Source organism: Lupinus angustifolius, chromosome LG12 (assembly GCF_001865875.1).
Source record: "Lupinus angustifolius cultivar Tanjil chromosome LG12, LupAngTanjil_v1.0, whole genome shotgun sequence".
NCBI classification, from domain to species: Eukaryota; Viridiplantae; Streptophyta; class Magnoliopsida; order Fabales; family Fabaceae; genus Lupinus; species Lupinus angustifolius.
The window spans coordinates 16,782,797-16,804,331 of record NC_032020.1 but is presented as its reverse complement, the minus strand read 5'-3'; the positions used below and the strand labels follow the sequence as shown (position 1 = coordinate 16,804,331).

Sequence of the window (21,535 nt, the reverse complement as noted above, 5' to 3'; positions counted from 1 at the left end):
GTTCTTGGCTTGTATTGGGTCCAACACTATGGCAAGAAAGACCATGTTTGTTAGCAATATGTTTGATGGAGCAAAGGAGAAAAACACAAGCGTGGAAGTAGATGATTCTCACAAATGCAACACCAAGAGTAACAAAAATACTACCTCAGATGAAAAAAGAGTTGTTCCTACAGGTTCAAATCCATTACACAACAGGTAGAAGTAGAATCATCATTGGGTTTGTTCAGCAACACATCATCCAAAAACTGATTCTCCCCCATGAAGTGGTTTTTTTTATATTCCTATATCAAATGTAATTTTTGGAAGAAAATTATACATTTTGGAAGAAATGTATGTATACATTTTATCTGTTAAGTAACTTTCTTTATCAGTTGAATTCCCTCTCAACATGGTCTTTTATTTTTGGCATCCTCTTACTTAATCTTGTAAATGCATTGCTGAAAAGTTTCTTTCTATGACACTATTCATTAGCATTTCCTATTTTCTGTTTTTTAATATATTGGCATATAATCACGCTTGTATGAAAAATGTAACTATTTTCATGTTTGTGCTGCTTTTGAGCTCCATGAATATGAAATATTGACTATAAATGTTGACTTTTAACCACCTTTCTCTTCAATAATAATAGGCCAGCTTATACAAATATTATTTTACATTTACATGATCTTTATCACTTAATTATAACTAACTTCTTTATTTTCTATGCATACGTCGCGTATAAACTATACAGTATATTCACTATCCCTGAGAGATGGAAATAGATTTGTAATAAGTAACTTGTAATTTTTTGGCCTTTTTGTTAAGACGGAAATTTATTAAAGGATGGAAATGGGTGAAATATGAGATTATAAATTTTCTGTATTTATTGTTTTATGTAAATATTTTTGTTTTATAAGACGATCATTTATTACGGGTGACAAATATCTATGATACTTAATAAAGGAAAAACACAAAATAATCACCTCATCATAGTGTAATTTGTAATTACCTATTTTACTTTTATTATCTTCTTATTTCTACCAAAAAAACATATAACATTATATTCTTATTTTATGTTCATTATTTTTTTTATTTTGAAAGTATATTTATAAAAGTTAAACATTACACCAATCGAATAATTTAACTGCAAATTGTAAATATTTAACACAAAATATTATATTTGTCTTACAGATGATAGAAAAATGGATTAACATGCACCACAGTGACTGTCAATACCTTAGTAATATCATAAAGATGGAAGATTTCCTTAGTGATATGAATGATAATTAAGAGAAAATGACTTGAAAGAAGTAAGAGGAGTTGTTACGTAAAATTTGGGGTGGGATGAGAATGTGATTTCAATGGTCAAACAGAGAAAAAAAGGTGTTGTGATATGATCCATAACCTGCATTGTTAATGAAGAAACAGCATTGAATGTGTGTCGGGGGAGAAATGAATGTGGAGCCTGTTAGTTTATCTGCCATGCAGTATTAAATTCGAAAGCTTAACATAAGTCCTTTTGCCTTTGTCTCCTTCTATGTATCCTACCAAAAGCTACTTTTTCACATAAACCATGGTGCTTTTCTATTCTTGTTTTAGGTCTCTTTCTCACTTTGTATTTCTCGATTTTTTGTTATATGCTTAGAATTCTATGTAATGTCCCATCCCTTTTGGCAATTCAACATAGTCATAAGGGAGAAGGGGGAACAAGTCAAGGTTGCTTCTTTCATTCTTATTTTTTGTCTTCTCACTATCTTTGGATGAAGGGATGCTTGGATAATTGTGTAATGGAAGATTAGAATATGAGTGGTGAATACAAACATAGGTATTAGGAAAGGTCATAAGGAATGATTTGGTTATCATTGTGTTTTATATTTAATTATTAGTAATAATAATGATATGTTATCTAAATTTATGTCACAAATTATTTTCCTTATCAATATAAATATATTATATCAATTAAAAAAATTAAACATTTTTTATTTTTATATTTTTGGTTCACTATGATTGATATAGGACAGAAGTTGAGACGTTGTTTAGATAACATATCATTCTCCAACCAGGACAGAAGCGAGAGATTCAAACAAAAGTTCATAATGGGCGTATTTGCTTCGAATAAAATCCTCTCTATTAATGGAGAAACAAATATTATAAAAAAACAAGAATGTGGTTATTTTTATTTTTTTATATACAATGGAACAACACTTTTATTATTAAAAACATATGTAAAGTCATATATTTATCTATTCGAATCATTGTCCATTGCTTCGAATTGTTACCGCCTCTATCTCACAACCACAATGGCTCAACAGATGAGCCACAACCCACAATGTGTATATGTATAATCACAAATTTTTATATAATTATTAGTCATATAAGAAGTTATCATTTCTTGACCTAATGGTTTAAGGATTGAACCTTATATGAGGATTGAAATCATTTTGTCCTAGACGATGTCTCACTTCATGTCTCAAGCCAATCAAAGTGTTTTACTTTATTTTTTATTTTTTTTTATCCATATGTTAATATATGATTGGTTTGAGAGAGGAAATAAGACATTGTTGAGGAGAGGTAATCCCCATCCCTTATATGAGATTTCTTATGGTTTGATATGACTCATAAATCATAACATTGCTTGGCAGTGAAAAATCGATGAACCCATGATCGCTTACATGATAATAGTGAGCTATAGCCTTGACTTCAAATCAATTAGCCTTAAACATGGTCCTGAGATCAATTATGACAATAAACTTCGAACAATTTCCTAACTACTAACAAAAGGTATGAGTATGACCAATATGTCACCTAGATATCATCATATAACAACCTCAAAAAAATCATGGAGAACGAGATTTTAATTTTCTCAGGCGTTTTACTGCTGGAACAAGACCCTTCATTGCTTTCCTGGCCTTCTTCAGCTTCGGCTTTTTGGTTGCCGGAAGCATCTCCCGAATAGGATCTGGGGATACTGTGAAGAAGATCTTGCTCCTGACTTTGGCACGGTTTTGATGAAGACACCAACATCACCGAAAAGAAGAAGAAAAGGAAGATGACTTATGAAGACAAATGAAGATAAAGCTTCAAGACATTAGATTAAGTCTTTGTAAGTACTTCTATCCTAAACTCTTAAGTATATACAAGTATAAATGCTCAAACTATTTTTTAGAAAATGTGAGACAAAATAGTGTGTAAAAGGTTAATTAAGTAACAGGTTACATGTGTGAGAAAAGAGTTATCCAACTGAAAAACTGATTTTTGAAGCTGAGTAACCGATTACTCAAAGTGAGTAACCGATTACTCAATGTAAAATTCGAATTTCAAGTGGACAGAAAGTTTGAGTAACCCATTACTCAAATGAGTAACCCATTACTGAGAGCTGTTGGAAGTGCTTTTCAGATTTCAAAGTGAAAGGTGTTCACTCCAAACGAAATCTCTTCACTCCAAACAACTCATACACCTTCAGAAACCTTCAAAGGGTGTTTGTAAACTCTATATAAAGGCTCTAAACTCTCACACAAACAACACACAAGATACAAGAGAATACATACAACTTTCATACAATTTTCTCAAAAGCTCTCACACTTTTCTTAGAACTTATCTTTGAACTCTTTGCAACTTGTTCTTAAACTTTCAAGTTAATTTTGCAAAGTTGCTTTAAGTGTTTCAAAGACTTTTACAAAAGAGCATTATATACTTCTATATATATTCAGAGTTTGGATTGCAAGTTACATAAGTTTCATACTTGTAAAGGCAATCTGCCATAGTTGAATATTCTTCATTTTTGTAAAAGAATTCTTTCTTTCACAGGGTGTGAAGAGAAAGGGGAATATATTCATTTCTTTCTTTCACGGGGTGTGAAGAGAAAGGGAATTGATTCACTTGGAAAGAGGTTTTCCAAGGGTATAAGAATCAGGGAGTGTGTAAGGTACATAGAGATCTCGGCAAGAGTACTGGATGTGGATGTAACCTTCGGTGGACAGGAAGGTGAACCAGTATAAAAACTCATTGTGTACTCTCTTCTCCTTATTTCTTTCATTTTTATTTCATATTATTTTTTCTGCATATTATTCCGCTGCACTTTAACTTTGATTTTGCAGAAAAATAGGCCATTTATTTTAAAACAACTAATTTACTCTGATACTTACATATACACCTTTTTTAGTGCACTTCTCCTGGGTGTAGCAGAAGTGAATCAAAATGAGTTTTTCAATATCATCCTGATCAACAACAATATCAGGAATCGAAAACTTGAATCCAGAAGACGCCGCATCCTTCTCCAACTTCAAAAACTCCTCATGCAATCCAAACAACACCTTCCTATTCCCCTGAACACAATCTGGAGAAGAACCCATCTCAAAAAACTTCCCAGAAAACCCCATAACAATCGCCATCGTCCCGAGAACCACAACCTCATCAGCAGAATCAACCTCACCCCCACTTTTTCTCTAGTGCTCTTGTTGCAACAAGCAAGATGCTTTATCAGTGAACCACCAACTTGTAATTGATTTTCCATTGATTCAATGATATGCAGAAACCCTAGACATTGAGACAGATCCAAAGAATGTTGAGTTTAGGTTTCAGGGTTTGAATTTCCGTTCAAGAGGAACTTTGTTTTTTATTCTTATATTTTATTTTAGTATGGAATCTAGGGCATAGGGAGATACAAGTAGATACATTGTTTTCACCTCATCTAGTGAACTATCTTCGAATAAGTACATCTTCAGTTTTTTTTAGTGTGTGAATGTTCTGTTTTTAAAAATTAGAATAAAACACGTCCTTGAACCGAATATTGGTTCTGAAACAGGATCTGCGTTAGCACAACACAATTGATTAGAGAAGAAATATAGTGTTGGTGGAGTTTGTGGTAACTGAGAAGAGGAATCAACAACAATGGCTTACATGAGTATGGGTGAAGCCCATAGAAGAATAACCGAATACCTCAATCGCTTCTCCGACGCCATTTCATCTCAAGATGCCTCTTCTTTCAAATCTTTATTCGCTATATCTTCTAAGTGTCGCCTTGTTTTTTTAATCTTCATTCTCCGGGTTTGGTTTCATAATTTGAGTTCACATTTAGTTTTTCATTTTGATTTTAGGCGGATAAAGAATTGGCTTCAAATGGGAAATCCCCCGAGAAGTTGAAAGGCGCTGGCTCCTTACTTATGAAAGTTTTTGGTTCCCTTGCGGTGTGTATTGCTTCCATTACATCTCTCTTTTCTTCACCAATTCCTTTTCATTTGAATATCCTCTTGTGCTTTTCAGATTTAGTTGTGTAGTTAGTACCACTGTTAATTTGTTTAGTTACATCAACCACACTATTAAACACCTGCAAAGGATGTGTGTGGCTAATCACTGCCTTTAATACTTTTTCCCATGAAAAGTTACTCTCTTAAGTATCCTTATCATGTACCCCAAGGAAGACATTAGAAAATCCCTATTTAATTTTGTTTTCACTATTCTTTTCTTCTTACAAAGACAAACCAGTATTGCTACTGATTATTAAATTAACTTCGCTCATCTTAGATATCAAATAAACTGTACCCTTAAATTATATGTTTTCCACAAAAATTATTGAGGTCTTGCTGTCTTGGCCATTGGATCAAAACTCACTTTCTGCCCCTTAGAACTTAGACAAAAGTTTTATGAGATTAAAATTCACAAAACAGCCAAACACATTTTAGAATTGAAGTTACTGGTAAATAACCAAATTGAACATTTTTTTGTTATTCATTGCTCTTTTTGCAATCTATCACTGGATCATTTTGGGACCTGTTAGTTTATGTATGAGCTGTGGAAAAGAATTATTTCTGTCTCTACATAGCCTTCTTCATACTTGTGCAGAAAGCACAATTAATAATCCTACCAATCTTTTCTAAGGAAAAATGTGCATGTTTTATGTTCTTACTGTGCAACATATACTTATATGATGCACCAACTGCTTGCAATGGAGTTTGACTTTAGAAATGCTTTACTAACTCTGTAAAGCTTGCTTTCTATTCCAGGGAAAAGGATCTAAGCGTGTTGGAGCATTATATGTAACTTGTCAGCTATTCAAGATTTACTTTAAGGTATTAATTGTATCTTTTGCTTCCTTATTTGTAATTCAGTGCTATTTTTACTTGTCTGGACTTGGAGCTACTGGAATATTTTACATGTTCACCTGGGTCAGGAAATATTGTCGGTATAGCTACATCAGCAATGACTTGAAATCTATTGTTGAAGAGTTTGATTTGTATTCTATGAATGTGTTGCAGCTTGGTACAGTTCATCTTTGCCGCAGTGTTATAAGAAGCATTGAAACTGCACGCATATTTGACTTTGAGGAATTTCCTAAAAGAGACAAGGTTATAGTTGGTTTAATTTATACATGCTTGAATTTTATATGCATATATTTTGTAGATTATTTAATGTCTATTGTGTGTTTCAGGTCACTTACATGTACCATACTGGCCGTCTCGAAGTTTTCAATGAAAACTTTCCTGCTGTAAGTGGTCTAAATTTATGTTAAAATAGTTTATATCCTGTTCAGACACCATCTGCAGTGTGGCTTTTTATTTTTCTGCAATAGTACCTTACCACCTTCTGGTTTAGGTTCTTTGTTGGTATGCTGCTTTGAACAGAAAACTTCTTTTCTTGACGGGTGCAAACTAAAATTAATCTAGATATTGTTTTGATTGTAATTACTATTGTTGTTGTTGGCTTATTGACTCATGACCATGGCCCATTGGTGTTCAATTGCCATCCTCCATTATGCTTTATCTAGTTGTGCAATGGTAAAGAACATTGAGAAAAAAACCTCTCCAGCTTTATAAAATCATCTAACAGTTTACGTTTGTAACTTGACAGGCTGATCAGAAATTATCATATGCCTTGAAGCATTGCAACCCACAGAGTGAAGCCAATATAAGGTTTGCTTCAGGTGTGCTGACTGTGTACATTGCATATGCATGAAGTTAGGCTTTAGTAGGTTGTACGTAATTTATTTGCAAGAATACATCAACCATACCTATGGACATTTTTGTGGATGGAACAAAAGCTAAGACATAACTCCAGATTATTATTACTAGGTGCATTCTCTTCGATGTTTTGAACTTAAACTTTGCATACATTTTATCAGTTAAATATTCCTGTTAATTCTAAGCCAGAAAAATAATTTTTTTGTCTAGGATGAATGAGTGGACACCTTACAGAGGTTGAATAGTGGTATATGGGTTGTTAATAAAATAGTTTGCTGATCAATACATGCTATTCCATCTTATGAGCTCCGTGCTTATTAACAAGCTAGCCATTTCCTTTGATACCTCAACAACTTGGCTAAGGCTAGTACAATTTAAGACTGTGCTTGTGATTTGTGTCAAATGTTTGTCTAGTTAGTGGTCATCAACCCTCTACAAAATGAAGGACTTTACGGATTGTTTGACTCACCATGAAATGAGGAGTGAAAGAAGAAAGTCATATATAACTATCGTTATATACAAGTATAACAATGTATAATTTTGATTTTTGTTTGACATAGGTTGATCCTTAAACATTTAATTCCAGTGAAGCTTTCAATTGGCATATTACCTAAAGACAGGCTTTTGGAGAAGTACAACCTGCTTGAGGTATTTTAGGCATTTTATTTAAGATTTGAGTTTTCTTCTCTATATGTGTGTGTGTGTGCATGCCCCATTACAATTGAATTTATGTTTTTCAGGTGCCAACTCAGCTATATTTCCTTCCATTCATTGTATGTTGTAACATAGTTTACTTAATGAATATGCTGACTGCTGATCTAGTTCAGACAAGTCATAGCAAAATAATATAAGGGCTGGTTTGGTGGACATGATAAGATAGGCATGATAGCCTGTCCGATCCTGTAGTAACTTAGAGTTTGGCTCATCTTATCTTGTTCACCTAGTGTACTTTCTGTCCCATGGGAGGAGCTGAGGTGGAAATGACCAGGATAGGATATTATCCCCCCCCCCCCTCATACCCTCACATTTGAAAACGATTGCCACCACCACCATACTAACATGACCGTCACAACCATATCAATGGCATCGTTATCTGGTGTGCACTAAACACTGAACAAGACAACAACTTATCTTGCTCGTATCCTATCCTATTCTTATCCTGCACCATATCATATAATGTCATTATCCTATCTTGGCCATCAAACGGGTCCTAAATGGTAACCTAGTACTATAAAGCTCCTGATGTGCACATGATCCCAGGAAGGGTTGGACTGACTTAGTTGAAACAACAATAATATATGGAAAATAAAATAGGGATCATTATTCCCCAAGTGCCAGAGTGCAGGCCATATTCCCATCTCTCATTAAGCACTGAGAGTGCGAGGCAATATGCAGTGCCTGTTTAGACTACAGAGTACTTCCCCAAGAATACATGCATTAGCTAGATTGTATTTGGTGATTGACATTTACAGTTTTTACAACTATGTGCCTTAGAAGTGTAGGCATAAATAATTTTTTTTTACTTTTGGACAGTACAGTCATATTGTTCAAGCTCTAAGAAGGGGTGATCTTCGACTTCTTCGGTGTGCACTCCAAGATCATGAGGACCGGTAGAATTGCCTATAATTGTTTTAACATAAGAAATTGATGTTCAAAATTTGTTCTAGAGGGCATAATTGAATTTACATCTTTATGTAGGTTCTTGAGATCAGGTGTATATTTGGTCCTAGAGAAGTTAGAACTTCAAGTATATCAGAGATTAGTGAAGAAGATGTATGTATTCAGTATCACCTTTCACCTTCCATTCAAAGTCAGTGGTTGATTTACTTGACTATTTACTCAGATCACTAATTTCTTATTATTGCTTGGTTGTAATATGGCAGTCACATCATTCAAAAGCAGAGGGACCCAAGCAAAGCTCACCAGGTGAAATTGGAGGTTATTGTTAAAGCATTGAAATGGCTTGAAATTGACATGGACGTGGATGAGGTATTTCTTTAATTCCTTCCCCATTTTTCCTACTCAAATCCTAGTTGTTTCTCTCTTCAGAAAATAAAGGAAGAAGGAAAGTGTTGCTGTTTTGACTTTCGAATGCGTTTTTTCTCATTGATATCTGATGCTCTTGCAGGTGGAGTGTATAATGGCCATACTGATATACAAGAATCTTGTAAAAGGCTACTTTGCCCACAAAAGCAAAGTGGTTGTATTGAGCAAGCAAGACCATTTCCCAAAGTTAAATGGAAAACCCGTCAATTCATAGGGGTGACGTCCTTCAACTGTGTTGTTTTAGGCATCAAAATGTCATCGCATTGCTTCAGTTTTAAAGCAAGCCACTTTCTGTTAGTTTCCCTCGTAGTGTTGTATGCTGCATAATTGCTACTAGTGGAGTTAAAAGATACTGAGCTCATCACAGTAACCTCTTTATTAGGTAGTTCATTGCAATAACCTACCTTTTTAGGGATAATGTTGCTTTAAAGTTAGCATCTGATGTATTCATTGTGTAATTTTAGTTAGTTAAGATTAGAGTAAGCAGTGATGAATATATCTTTTACTCATTTTAGATATAAATTCATTTCAGAAGATCTTTTTACCCTGTACGTGTGATCATTATTATCATCATGCATATAATCAACGGGGATAAATTACAATATGGAATAACATGTAAAAGCTTGTTTTTTTGAAAACGAGTATTGATGGAAGCAAATTCGTGGGTCCTGTGAGTTTCACTCAGTTATAAGATTTTTGTAGTAGTTTTTCAATTAAGACTAATCTATAATAATTTCACTCTCATTTTTGTTAAGAGGCTATCAAACTGATCCCTGTGCACGAGAATGGTGATCCATGATGTCTAGGTCACTCTCATTGGGCTAAATTTCCAATTTTTTTGTCTGAATTGTATGTGTCAAGGTCATTTGATTCCGAATCTAAGAACAAGTGATGATAAATTCTTAAGAAGACAATTATTGTTAAAAACGAATAACTTGTTGACCATTATGCTATTTGACTTTGATGACGAACCATAAGCAGTTAGCAATATGAAACCAAAAGTGAACAATAAGTAAATGAAGCAAGTAGCCCCAAACTCTTGTTTTGAACCCTGACCAACTTGAATGATTGATGTGTTCGCCATTTTCATGTTTCAAGTTTGCGCAATAAACATCGGAATAGAACATAACCACATGTAGAGTCAGATTTTGCTGTTCCTATGACTATGTTGTCCTTTTGTCAAAACCTCTTTTCACATACTCACTAGAATGACAAATATCTCATCCATTTGGTTACCAACTTACCATCCAACAAAGAATAGAAGAAAAGATGAATAAGGCATAAAAGGACAAAACTAACCTCAGTGCCAAATGAACTTGGTACGCTTCAATGCCAACTCAGTTGGAGGCACAGGTAGTGGAGTCTCAGTCATTTTCATTCACCGAAAAAAACAATAATAACTGATAACTCTATGTGCTGTCTTCACGTTCGTTCTTCATCTTTGGAATCAGTTGAGTTGAGTCACGAGTCATATAAAGACACTACTATATCTTTGTATTTCCTTCTTTTCTTGTTCATAATAACTTTGACTTTTTATTTATTTATTAGAGTCCATTGGGAATAAGGAAACAAGCCAACTGCACATAAAAGACACTTTTATAGTAATAAGGTATTGCTATATCCCAAAAAGATTAAAAGGTGAGGGTTCAATTCTTTGAGATGGAACCTTCAATATTAAGACAGAATTAATTATTTACAGAATATTTTTTTATAGTACCATAAAAAGTAATGAGTCATAATTATCGTAATAAGTGTCAACCATCTTCATTTCCCTATCCATTTGATCTATTATTCAATAATTAATACCAGATATGCACTACATTCTGTAATTCAGAAGCATAGGTTCCAAATTTTCATTTTATCCAGTACTTTTTAGGTTAAATGAATTTTAAAAAGGAGTTGAAATCCTACTTTAAATTGCAAAAATCGTGTTTAAAAGTATTTAAAATTTTATTTCAAACTATAGGTGTACAAGTTTAATAATGCTTAGTTTTATATTTGAAAACAACATCTTTGAAAGAAGATGTTGTAGGGGAACATATATTTCAATGCCATGCCATCTCGTTGACTTGTTGATTCATCATTCGTGCAATATTTTTTTTGCCCCTATAAAGCATGATGCTTTTACTTTTGGTGCTCAAATTTTTTTTCTTTTGTTTTACATGATCTATAAGTTTAAAATACATGCTTTTGTTCATTGATATTATATTGATTTTGTTAAGTGCTCACATATGATTGGCAAAAAAAAAAGCATATTGACTTGTAATGGACTGAAAAACAAAAAAGATACCTTTTAGGACTAAAAAAAGTGTATTCATACCAAAAACAAAATTCATGATTGAAAAGTATCTTTTTTTAAATGAAAACTAATTCTTACTTATAAAACCTCAATATTGTACACGCTTGAATCACTGACTATTTAATGGTTACAGAGGAGTCTTTTCTTTTTTGAATTTTGGAAATGATCTCCTAATTATTAAAATTAATGATGTTTATTTTGTCACTTTTATTTATATATATATATATATTTTTGTATAATGAATAATATCCTTTCATCTACTAATGAATTAATATCAATACATATCACTTTTAACAATTGAACATTTAAGTTAGTATAATAATTAAGAATCTAATAAAGTCTTACCTTATGTGACAAACAACACATGTATCTTGGATATAAGTGTATTAAAAAAAGTATGATAAAAGTAAGAGATATGTATAAATAAATATATACAATATTATTGGATATGAGATCTAGAATTTGGCATTTATATACAAAATCTAGCCACATATATACATGCAATGTATATATCAGGCTATACATGCAATGTAATGTACATCACATTTACTTACAATTTTCTCTCCCTCGTCACTTATATTCAATCCAACTAAAAACCCACCTAAACGGTTCTAGCACTCAATTCTTTATCAATTTTAAAATTTGTGTGGGATACGTCGTTTAAAGAAAAATGTGTAAGATATTGTGTTGAATAAGTGAAAAATAAAAAATGTTAAGAAATTGTAAGGTGATTTATGGTTGTGGACACTCTTGTATGAATTGTGATTTAAAAAAAAACTAAATATTGTGGTCAAGAACAGGAAACCTAATCCCAATGGGTAGAAATAATGATAGGCACAAGTATGAGTACTATTCATTCTAATAGTAGGAGTTGATGCAGAAATTAACTTATACAAATAACATTTCTCATCATAAACGCATAAGATCTGGCCATGGCATCACAAATAGAAATTATAAATGAGAGTCACATATACAACAATTCCAATAATTACTGTCTCACTATATCTCACGTCCAAGTAAAATATTAATGGATATCCAAATCATGATTATAAACTATGGTCAACAATTATAATTACAAGATCACATTATCATGGTAATTTTGGGATGTCTCCATCATGATCACCATTATAACTATTGTGGCCACATTTTCTTAGAATATTACCCAGATGGGATAAAAGACATGCAATCCCAACCACGATCATAGTATAAATATAAAACACCAGACTATAATAATGGCCAGTTTTCTTATGTCTAATTGTACTGTGAGAGAGCAGGAACTAGCAGCTCTTGAACTACTATTTCTATAGCTGAAGAGTCAATACTCAATACTACTTAATATTATGATCCTGACAAAGTTTAAATCAAGAGTACATCCCAATAATGAGGTCTCCCAAGACATAAAAAGCTGTATCTTATTCATGAATCATCACTGTCATGGTAGAGAAGCTCATTGGGCCAATGTGAAATTAAAAACTTTTTAAACTGAAAAGTAGAGACTAGAGAGTTGAAAAAAGAAGAAAAAAAGTAGTCCTGTTGCTGTCTCATCTGAAGATCTCAGTACACCAATAACATATTCCGCTTAAGATTAATGTGAATGCCTAAGGAACCTGTTACTGATTAAGGAATCTGATTTTCTTTTTAAGTTGTAACTTCTAAAGGAGAAGGGAGAGAGAGTTCACTACTAGGTTATGCACTTACACTTTATGTTCTAATTTTAGTAGAGACTAATATTATAATACGAATATAGATATATTGTCCTAGACTATATTTATCTCACACTAATCAAAATATGATACATTAATTAATTTTATTATTATTTTTATTTTTAAGACAGCATATCTCTATTTATATTTATATTATAATGTGAATTATATAATAACTTGACGCCATACTATTGTGCTATAGCTTACAAAAGAGCACGCGTTCACATTGAAAATTAATATAATCAGATTGCCAAAACAATAATCATACTAATCACAAAGATAAAAGGAAGCAGTGAAAACCTCAGCATAAATCCTTGAATTAATATTTTATTGAAATATAATAAGAAATCCATGAACAAGAGACTTGCATTTTTTGGTCTACATGTTCAACTCAAGCATATATATAATCAAGTTTATAACATCATCACACAACTACTGAACAACTTTATTGTCCTCAATTTCCTATCACCATTTCCTAAATAACTTCACTACGTCCTCTTCTCCGAGCAAACCATTAATCTTGCTTACACACTTATGATATAAATATGATTAAACTAGTTCATAGATAGCAAATACCAAAAATCTAGAAACTTCATCCATGAACTAAGCCATATGATAATGCCATGAGCAGAATAGCAGCTTCCCTTTCGTCCTGAGGAAAAACTTGTTTGAAAGCCACATTCTTACTTAATCTTAATGTCAAATCCTCGAAACTGAACTTGTTTCTACTTTCACTTGATGGTTTGGCTATAAGCTTGCGCTTCCTTTTCATCTGTTGTGGTGCATATTCAACTTTGGACTTCTTCTCTTTTCCCTTCACGGATTTCTGAGCTGCTGCCACTACAATTGTGCCATTTTCTGATGCTGCTGCAGCCACTGCCATGGCACGTCTCGCCTTCCTTTGTCTGATCCCACACGCATTGCATAGTGACTGTAATTACACCCAAAAAAATTCAACATAATAATAATTATGAATATCTATAATTATATTCAATTTCTGATGGTTGAGTTTGTAAGGCTAGGAAAGAGCTTAATAGATTTGTTGTGTAGTACTTGCATAGTTAACATTGGCTTAGAGCTGAGACACAGAAACCAAAAATGAAAAACCTAGAGCTAACAAATCATGGAAAGAAAATATTTCATGTACATCAAAATGGAACTGATGTTTCTTTATTGTTTAATGTATTTTTAAATATTATATAAAGAAAATACATCAAATTTTGATGTTCAAAATATGATTGTTATGAAATTGTTTGAGCATGAGTAAGTTGGGATTTTTTTAAAGATGTACCTTGGGACCCCTTGGACCACTCCTCCAGAGAGGAGTCTTAGTGGTGTGGCAGTCAGAACAAACCCTAACAATGTTATTGCTGTGCTTTGGATAATTGTTGCTGCTATTATCAGTTCCAAGAGGTGACAGTGGTTGCTTTTGATCTTCAAACTTCTGCATAGAGCTGCCTCCTACATATGAATCTGTTGTTTGACCTGAAACCATCATCTTTCGCATAATTCTCATCTTTGAAGGTAACAACTTCAGTGAACCATCCTCATCACCTGCTTGAAGATTTTCAGCCATATCTTCTTTCTTCCAAACTGTTACCTTACTTCCAATGCTGCTCTCGTGATTTTCTGATGCTGTTTGATCCCATGATGATCCACTTAAAGGAATAATCTTCCCAGTCTAAAGATCACATCATAAAAAAATCAAATCATTTAATAAAGGTTGAGGGAAAGTGATTGATCATCTACAGATGATTAGTAGAATTTAGAGAAATATATATATAAAATCAACCGTATACAAAGATACATGTAAGAAACAAATTTAAATGTCAAACTGACAAAATAAACTAATTACAATTTAAATTAGAAGATATGATGATAAGTACTAACTATAACTTAACATTAGAATTGAATTAAACTATAAGTGATACTGTTATTTTGCTTAGAAAAAGAATTGAATTAATATTAGAATACAAGGGTAGTCAATCCATATGAAATATAATCTTATAGTAAATAAATATGTGTTTTCACCTCTTCATGATCACTTGGTAAGTGCTTTGGTTCCCAGCAAAAAGATCCTTGTTGATCATGATCCGATGGGTTGAAGAGAGTATGAAATGATGAAGAAGAAAATAAAGAAGAGGAGGCTTGATGATTTGGATTGAAGAGGTGGTGATGGTTATGATCAAGAGGAGGCATAATAGAAGAAAGTGAATGGGGGTATGCAGGTATCATTATTTGACACAGAGAGAGACAAAGAACACCAGAAGAGAGAGATGGATCAGTGGAAGTGTGCAACTTAAATGATCTTTGTTTTGTCTAGTAAGAGTGAGAGCAGAGAAGGAAAAATGATCATGTGATCTCCTCATATAATAATAATTACTAGTTATTTTATTTCAAAATCTATTCGATTGATCTTACTAGACATGTAGTTATTTAATTTGTGTTCGAACTCACCCTTATATAAAATTAGTTTGGTAGGTAAGAACAAAACTCATAGTATCTATACGATTACAAGGGATTAATTTTGGTCAATCCTTTATATACATGAAAAATAGAGTGACAAATAGATAGATTTTGATGAATTTGAATTTTGATCTTAATGGATTGATAAAAAGTTATTCATCTAATCTATTTAATTTTTTTAAGAGAATAAAGTAAAATAAGAGTTAAAGTAATTTTTTAGTTATCTCCTCCCGACACTAAAATAATGACATTTGTAATAATTTTTAGTTTTTAAAAATATTTTCGTATAGAAAATGATTAAAAATAAAATATATCATAATTTTAGTAGCTAAATGATATAATTTATCTTCTAGTATAAAGATATACTTCACTTTCTTTTTTTAATCTGAACTAACAACACTTTTCATGAAAATCATTCCTTTAAAACTCATTATATTAATAAAGTTTTAAAATCACCTATTAAAAAAAACATTTTTAAAAATCATTTATTTTTGAATAGTTTTATTTGAATTAAGGAAATTGATTAAGATAGTTATTAGAGATAATATTTTATTTTTTGAACAATTAAATTTAATTTTTGCCATAATTAGTTTTCATTAATGACACTAATTTACTTTATTTTTCATTCATTTAATGGTTTACCTTACGTGCTTTTGTAAAAAACAAATTGTAAGCACAAGAAGACATTGGTTTTGTGGGTGTAAATGTGTAATGTTACTTTAAATCCCAGGAAAATTAAAATGTCAAAATTTTAATTCCATTGAATAACACTTGTTGAAATGGACATTCACACGTTACGAAATGGACATTCATACGCTATCAAATGAATTAGTTCTTCACACATAAGTAAAAATTACTATTAGTAGTACCAAAAATTTGTAATTAGTGTTCTCAAATTGAAGTAAAGATCCCTGTCAAAATCACATCAAGAAGTATAAATTAATAATATAACGTGTATATTGATTATGCAACAAAGTAGTGGTCTATAGTATTACTAATTAAATTATGAGTAGTAAATTATTCGGAGTGAAATATATACGTAGAGTTAAATATTTATCAATGATTATTATATCATCAATCATTCATTTCTAATTAGTTCTACTAAAAGATATTAAAGGCTGAGGATTTAGTGATAGTGTAAAATATTCTTATAATGTCGATACATACATTTTCCGTTAATTATTTGTCAGTTTATTAATAAGTAATTAATAAAAGCTACAACAAAATACTTATATACCCGATAATTTTTTTTTGATAAAAGCTAAATATTATTTACCATTATAAAAAAGAGTTGAAAATCTTGCTCAACTTGCAAGGGTGATAAATATGTTGAAAGGGCAAATAGATAATAAATTAATAAAATATTATACCTAATATAATAATACCAATAAGAATATATACATTATAAGTTCTAGTGAATACGAAGTTTTACATTTCTTAAAACTAGCTTGTTGATTGGAATCATGCATGTTGACTCGTATTTTGTGTATATTGATTTGTGTTCTTATTTTTCAGATATTAAGTGTATATACAAAAAAGTTATAAATTTTTCATCAACTTGTACCTCTAATAATGATTAGTGTGTCATTGAATATTTTTTCGTATGGGTCAAAGTTATTCTTCTTAAGGTGATGAAGAAAGAAAATAGAAATAAAAGATTGTATGGAAGAATGATGACACATTGATGAAAAAGAATAAAAGAACATGTGAAAGTTTCTTGTAGTTATTATTAAGATGTTACAAAAATAATAAAATTGGAATATGAAAATTATGTCATCGTGATTACTAAATGGAATATAATATAATTATATTTAATTACATAAATGTCCTTTGCCATATTTTATATTTTTTACATTTATATAATAGTAAAGACAAGTTAGAATATAAAAATTACCTGTTTTTAAACCTAACCACCTGAGGCATGTTTTGTGGAATATAATAGACGCATCATACAGTACATAAATATGACAAGTATGAAGATAATAACAGCCTAACGATTTAGAAAAGGCATCCCTGTTAAATTAGACATTCACGTGAGTTCATAACACCCTCCAATAGAAGACAAGTTAAAAAGGCAAACTAAATGGATTGTGTGGAATGCTGTTATGCTGACCCCACATATGACAAAACCTTATCTGCACAGTTTTTACCAACGGGAAACACAGCACTGCATATTTATTGTAGGGATTATGGTCTACTGTTAAAAATATTTGCTAGCGTGAAATTTTAATCTAGTGATTTTAATTTGTTGATTTTTTAATCATTTTTAATTTTTATTACAAATAATTTTATTTTTTATGTTGATATCAAGTCCATCAGCTTTATCAACTACATTAATTTTTCTCTTTGGTTTAATTATCAATTTTACTATCCTATCTTATCTAACTTTCATATTTATTTTATTATACATTTAATGATTCATGGAAAAAGCAAAATAGTTTATTGGAATGGGAAGATGATGACAATAAATATAGAATGAAAATATTCTGAATATATGCAATATAAATTATTTATTTAATTCTATCTAGATATTAGAAATTGATTTGTATTTAAGTTAAGAAACAAAGTAAAATGTGATTTATAGATAGGGATGAAAGGATATTTTTGTATATGGAGGGTATAATCTAGGAATAAATATATATTGTCCTAAATTTTATCTCATATATTGTTATATATCAATAATAATAAATTAAAAACAATAATAATAATAAAATTTTCAGTTATTTTATTGGTACACAAGTGAAAAAGATATGAGACAAATACAGATATCTAGTATAGTATAAGGAGGGAAAACATGACATTAGTGTTGCCAAAATGCATTGAATGCTAGTGCAGGCAAATACACAGATCCCAACCAAACAGAATTTGTTGGTATGCAGCAACAGCTTTTACTCCTTAACCTCTTTGATCTTCATAATCCCCCTCCCTTTTTTTCATGAGAGGGGCCTTGTGCAAGTAAACAGAAAACAATACTATTAATAATAATATATTCTCATTAAAAAAATTTACTCATAAGAAATTGACATGGATTATTTGTAAATCAATCATTAATAAATAAAATAAAGTATTATTTATGACACATGTTACCTTTCTTATAGTGTATGAGAATTTGTAGGGGTATATCATTTTCCTTAATTAATTTCTTTAACATAATGTAAGATGATTTTGAAAGTATAATATTTATGTATTGCTGGTATAAAAATTTATACATAATTAATATATCATCTAACATTCATTTGTATTACTTTTTGAAAAATCAATAGTAGATAAAGCAGTAACAATATATAAAATTTATACATTGTATGTACATATATTTTTTTCTCTAATTTTAAATCCATGTGCGTAATCATCCAAGAAATTCTTCTAATTAGTACTGTATAGAAAACATTTTCAATGTTTTATATATGTTTTTTTCTGCATGTTTCATATATGTTTATGACATGAGTTAACTTATCTTTTTATTTAATATTTGCTTTATTCAATATATTAAGATGATTTTTATGTGGATCTATTTCTATATTAAAAAACTACAGCAAAACTCGATTATAAGAAGAGATTATTTAGTCTTGAGTGGTTTATATTAACATTAGAAAGTAGCTAATTATGATTATGTTAACCAGTATTCAGAAAATATAGTAAGGGATATATTTAGAAATTTATAATTTATAATTAAGGTGAGCATCATATATTTGATACAATAATATCAGTTATTTATTTCCGGTGTTACATTATAAGTGATCTAATTATTGACACCCCTTATAATAACGGATATGGGCTTAATGGATGGATACCCATCAGGTTAGCCCATATGTGATAATGGGAACCCTATAAGTTAACGCAGAAGGAACGTTATTGTCCTAATACACCAAATCAAAATCAGTTTTCTCATCTCCCTATGAGAATGAAAACACAAGTCCTAAGAGGAATCAGGGGTTTGGTTGAGGAATGTCATTATACCACAAAACCTCTTTCAGAAATGTAGATAAAATGAGCACATTCAGTAACATGGATTTAGGTATGACACTGCATCCTTTGTATCATGTGTGTGTAAGAATCATGAGATTCAAGATCCTAGGATCGGTATTTCACCAATCATAAGAAATTCTCAACAAGTGGTATCACAGCATATGTTCTGAATTTTGAATTTTTATGATTCTTCATTAAAGGTGTTTTCCCAAATTTTGTATGAACCCTAATTTTAATTTGGGGATTTGATACTTCCACTATCATATTATGTTATGAAAATTGGGAATTGATCATTTATACTACATCTTAACAATATTAAATTCAATGGATTCAACACATATTCTATGTTAAATTCAATCTCTCATCACATGTTCTCTATTAATTGATTTATCCATTTGGTTTTGGATTTAGTGCAGATTAACATATGATTATGTGATTCCTTTTAATTCCAAATCAATTCTATGACGTGAAGCATACATATAAATATACTTATATATTTCATATGAATAAATTTCTTTTTAAAGTTATGCATTTTCTAATACATTTTTTTGGGTTTGAAGTTATTATTGTTGAAACTTATATATATGATATATATATATATGATATGCATGAAAGGACATATATAATGTATACATTCTTGATTTTCCTCACCATGTTATTCTTTTGTGCACTGGTATACATACATGTTGGTTTTCCAGTGCAATTATTTTTTATTGAGTATATATATGTATGTTATCTTTTATGTCAATCAAGCTAATCTTGTATTTAAATATATATATACATATATATAATATATATTGATTTGGAATTATATTGTGTGATTAGATTTGGTAATTATAAAAGATATCAAATTTGAAGGTTTTAATTCTAAGATCATATTGTTTGTAATGGACCCATATTGCTTATTTTTTTGCCTGATAATTATTTTGAAGTAATTGATGCAATATGTTGTCAAAGTAACCTTTGTTGTGGAAATTAATTGAAATTACACAGATGAATATGAGATTATTTATGCAAATTGCGTTCGGACCAAAGGAAGACACAATTTGATCAAATAATAACATACACATGATGATAAATATGTAACAATTATAAAGTTTTTTTCCATATGAATAATAGTCGCTCCAAAGAAATGCTATTGTTTGACAGAACTAATTGTTAATATTTGATCATTACATTGAAAGTACCACTTACAAATTAATTTTTCTGTCCAAATACTAGAAATTGATGTTGTGCTAGGTATCTTGTGATGGGTCTATTATGTGAACATGTCTTCTTTTTTCTATATATTACATGACTTGTTTGTTTATATTTGAACATGTTATTAATTCATTGCTGAACAGGACTAACTTTAAGGTCTGAAGGAAGCCGTAGAAATTATTATCGGTTGTATGGATTTGGATCTGACACTTCTTGTGAAGAAATCCATTTTCACAACGGAAAACCTCGATGAGGCTAAAATTGAGAAATGGGAACGCTCTAACCGAATGTGCCTATGATCATGAAATGCTATATTCCAGATGCGTTTCGGGGCTCTATATCTGAGGGTGAAAGTGCAAGGAAGTTCCTTGAAGAAATAGAATAAGTTTTTGCCAAGAATGAAAAGGCGGAGACGAGTAGCCTTTTGGCTAAACTCATCTCCATGAAGTATAAAGGCAAAGGGAACATAAGGGAGTACATTGTGNATTATGAAGATGTCTAATCTTGCATCAAAACTCAAGTCACTTAAGTTAGAGCTTGGTGATGACCCGCTCGTGCACTTGGTTTTGATATATCTTCCTGCACACTTTGGGAAATTCAAAGTGAGTTATAACACTCAGAAGGACAAATGGTCCCTTAATGAGCTTATATCTCATTGTGTGCAAGAGGAAGAGAGGTTGCAGAGAGATAAGACTGAAAATGCTCACTTGGTTATGACCCCTCAAAATAAGAAAATGAAGAGCATAAGGATGCTGCGAAAGGGTCTTCTCAGCAAAAGAAATTGAAGAGTAATGAGGAATTTACTTGTTACTTATGTAAGAAGCAATGACACGTGAAGAAAGAGTGTCCTAAATATGCCTCATGGCGTGTAAATAAGGGTAAATTTCTAACCCTTGTTTGTTCTGAAATTAATTTTGCTT

General features: G+C 31.1%; 2 protein-coding genes and 1 long non-coding RNA gene across 3 annotated transcripts; 2 read left to right on the top strand and 1 right to left on the bottom strand.

Annotated features, from left to right (window-relative positions):
• LOC109362728 lies at positions 4,887 to 21,269 on the top strand. The gene is made up of 3 exons (XR_002109437.1): positions 4,887 to 4,991; positions 5,046 to 5,055; positions 21,260 to 21,269. It is a non-coding gene; the product is annotated as an uncharacterized LOC109362728 (long non-coding RNA).
• Positions 5,050 to 9,347, top strand: LOC109362727 (enhanced ethylene response protein 5-like). Its single transcript, XM_019608722.1, has 10 exons — positions 5,050 to 5,165; positions 5,982 to 6,047; positions 6,234 to 6,323; positions 6,407 to 6,463; positions 6,826 to 6,887; positions 7,496 to 7,583; positions 8,469 to 8,545; positions 8,634 to 8,708; positions 8,819 to 8,924; positions 9,064 to 9,347. Exons 1-10 carry the CDS (start codon positions 5,142 to 5,144, stop codon positions 9,193 to 9,195), a joined length of 777 nt encoding a protein of 258 aa, XP_019464267.1. The 5' UTR covers positions 5,050 to 5,141; the 3' UTR covers positions 9,196 to 9,347.
• On the bottom strand, positions 13,273 to 15,393 carry LOC109362726 (GATA transcription factor 21-like). Its single transcript, XM_019608721.1, has 3 exons — positions 15,015 to 15,393; positions 14,275 to 14,664; positions 13,273 to 13,914 (listed from the first exon to the last, which is right to left on the bottom strand). Exons 1-3 carry the CDS (start codon positions 15,216 to 15,218, stop codon positions 13,576 to 13,578), a joined length of 933 nt encoding a protein of 310 aa, XP_019464266.1. The 5' UTR covers positions 15,219 to 15,393; the 3' UTR covers positions 13,273 to 13,575.

Bases quoted from the DNA above. Each gene is read 5' to 3' on its own strand.
- LOC109362727 (XM_019608722.1), top strand. From the start codon at position 5,142: ATGAAAGTTTTTGGTTCCCTTGCG. The intron at 8,546-8,633 runs GTAGAATTGCCT...ATCTTTATGTAG, and splicing joins CTCCAAGATCATGAGGACCG to GTTCTTGAGATCAGGTGTAT. The intron at 8,925-9,063 runs GTATTTCTTTAA...ATGCTCTTGCAG, and splicing joins TTGACATGGACGTGGATGAG to GTGGAGTGTATAATGGCCAT.
- LOC109362726 (XM_019608721.1), bottom strand. From the start codon at position 15,218: ATGATACCTGCATACCCCCATTCACTTTCTTCTATTATGCCTCCTCTT. The intron at 14,665-15,014 runs GTGAAAACACAT...TGTGATCTTTAG, and splicing joins TACCAAGTGATCATGAAGAG to ACTGGGAAGATTATTCCTTT. The intron at 13,915-14,274 runs GTACATCTTTAA...GTGTAATTACAG, and splicing joins GTGGTCCAAGGGGTCCCAAG to TCACTATGCAATGCGTGTGG.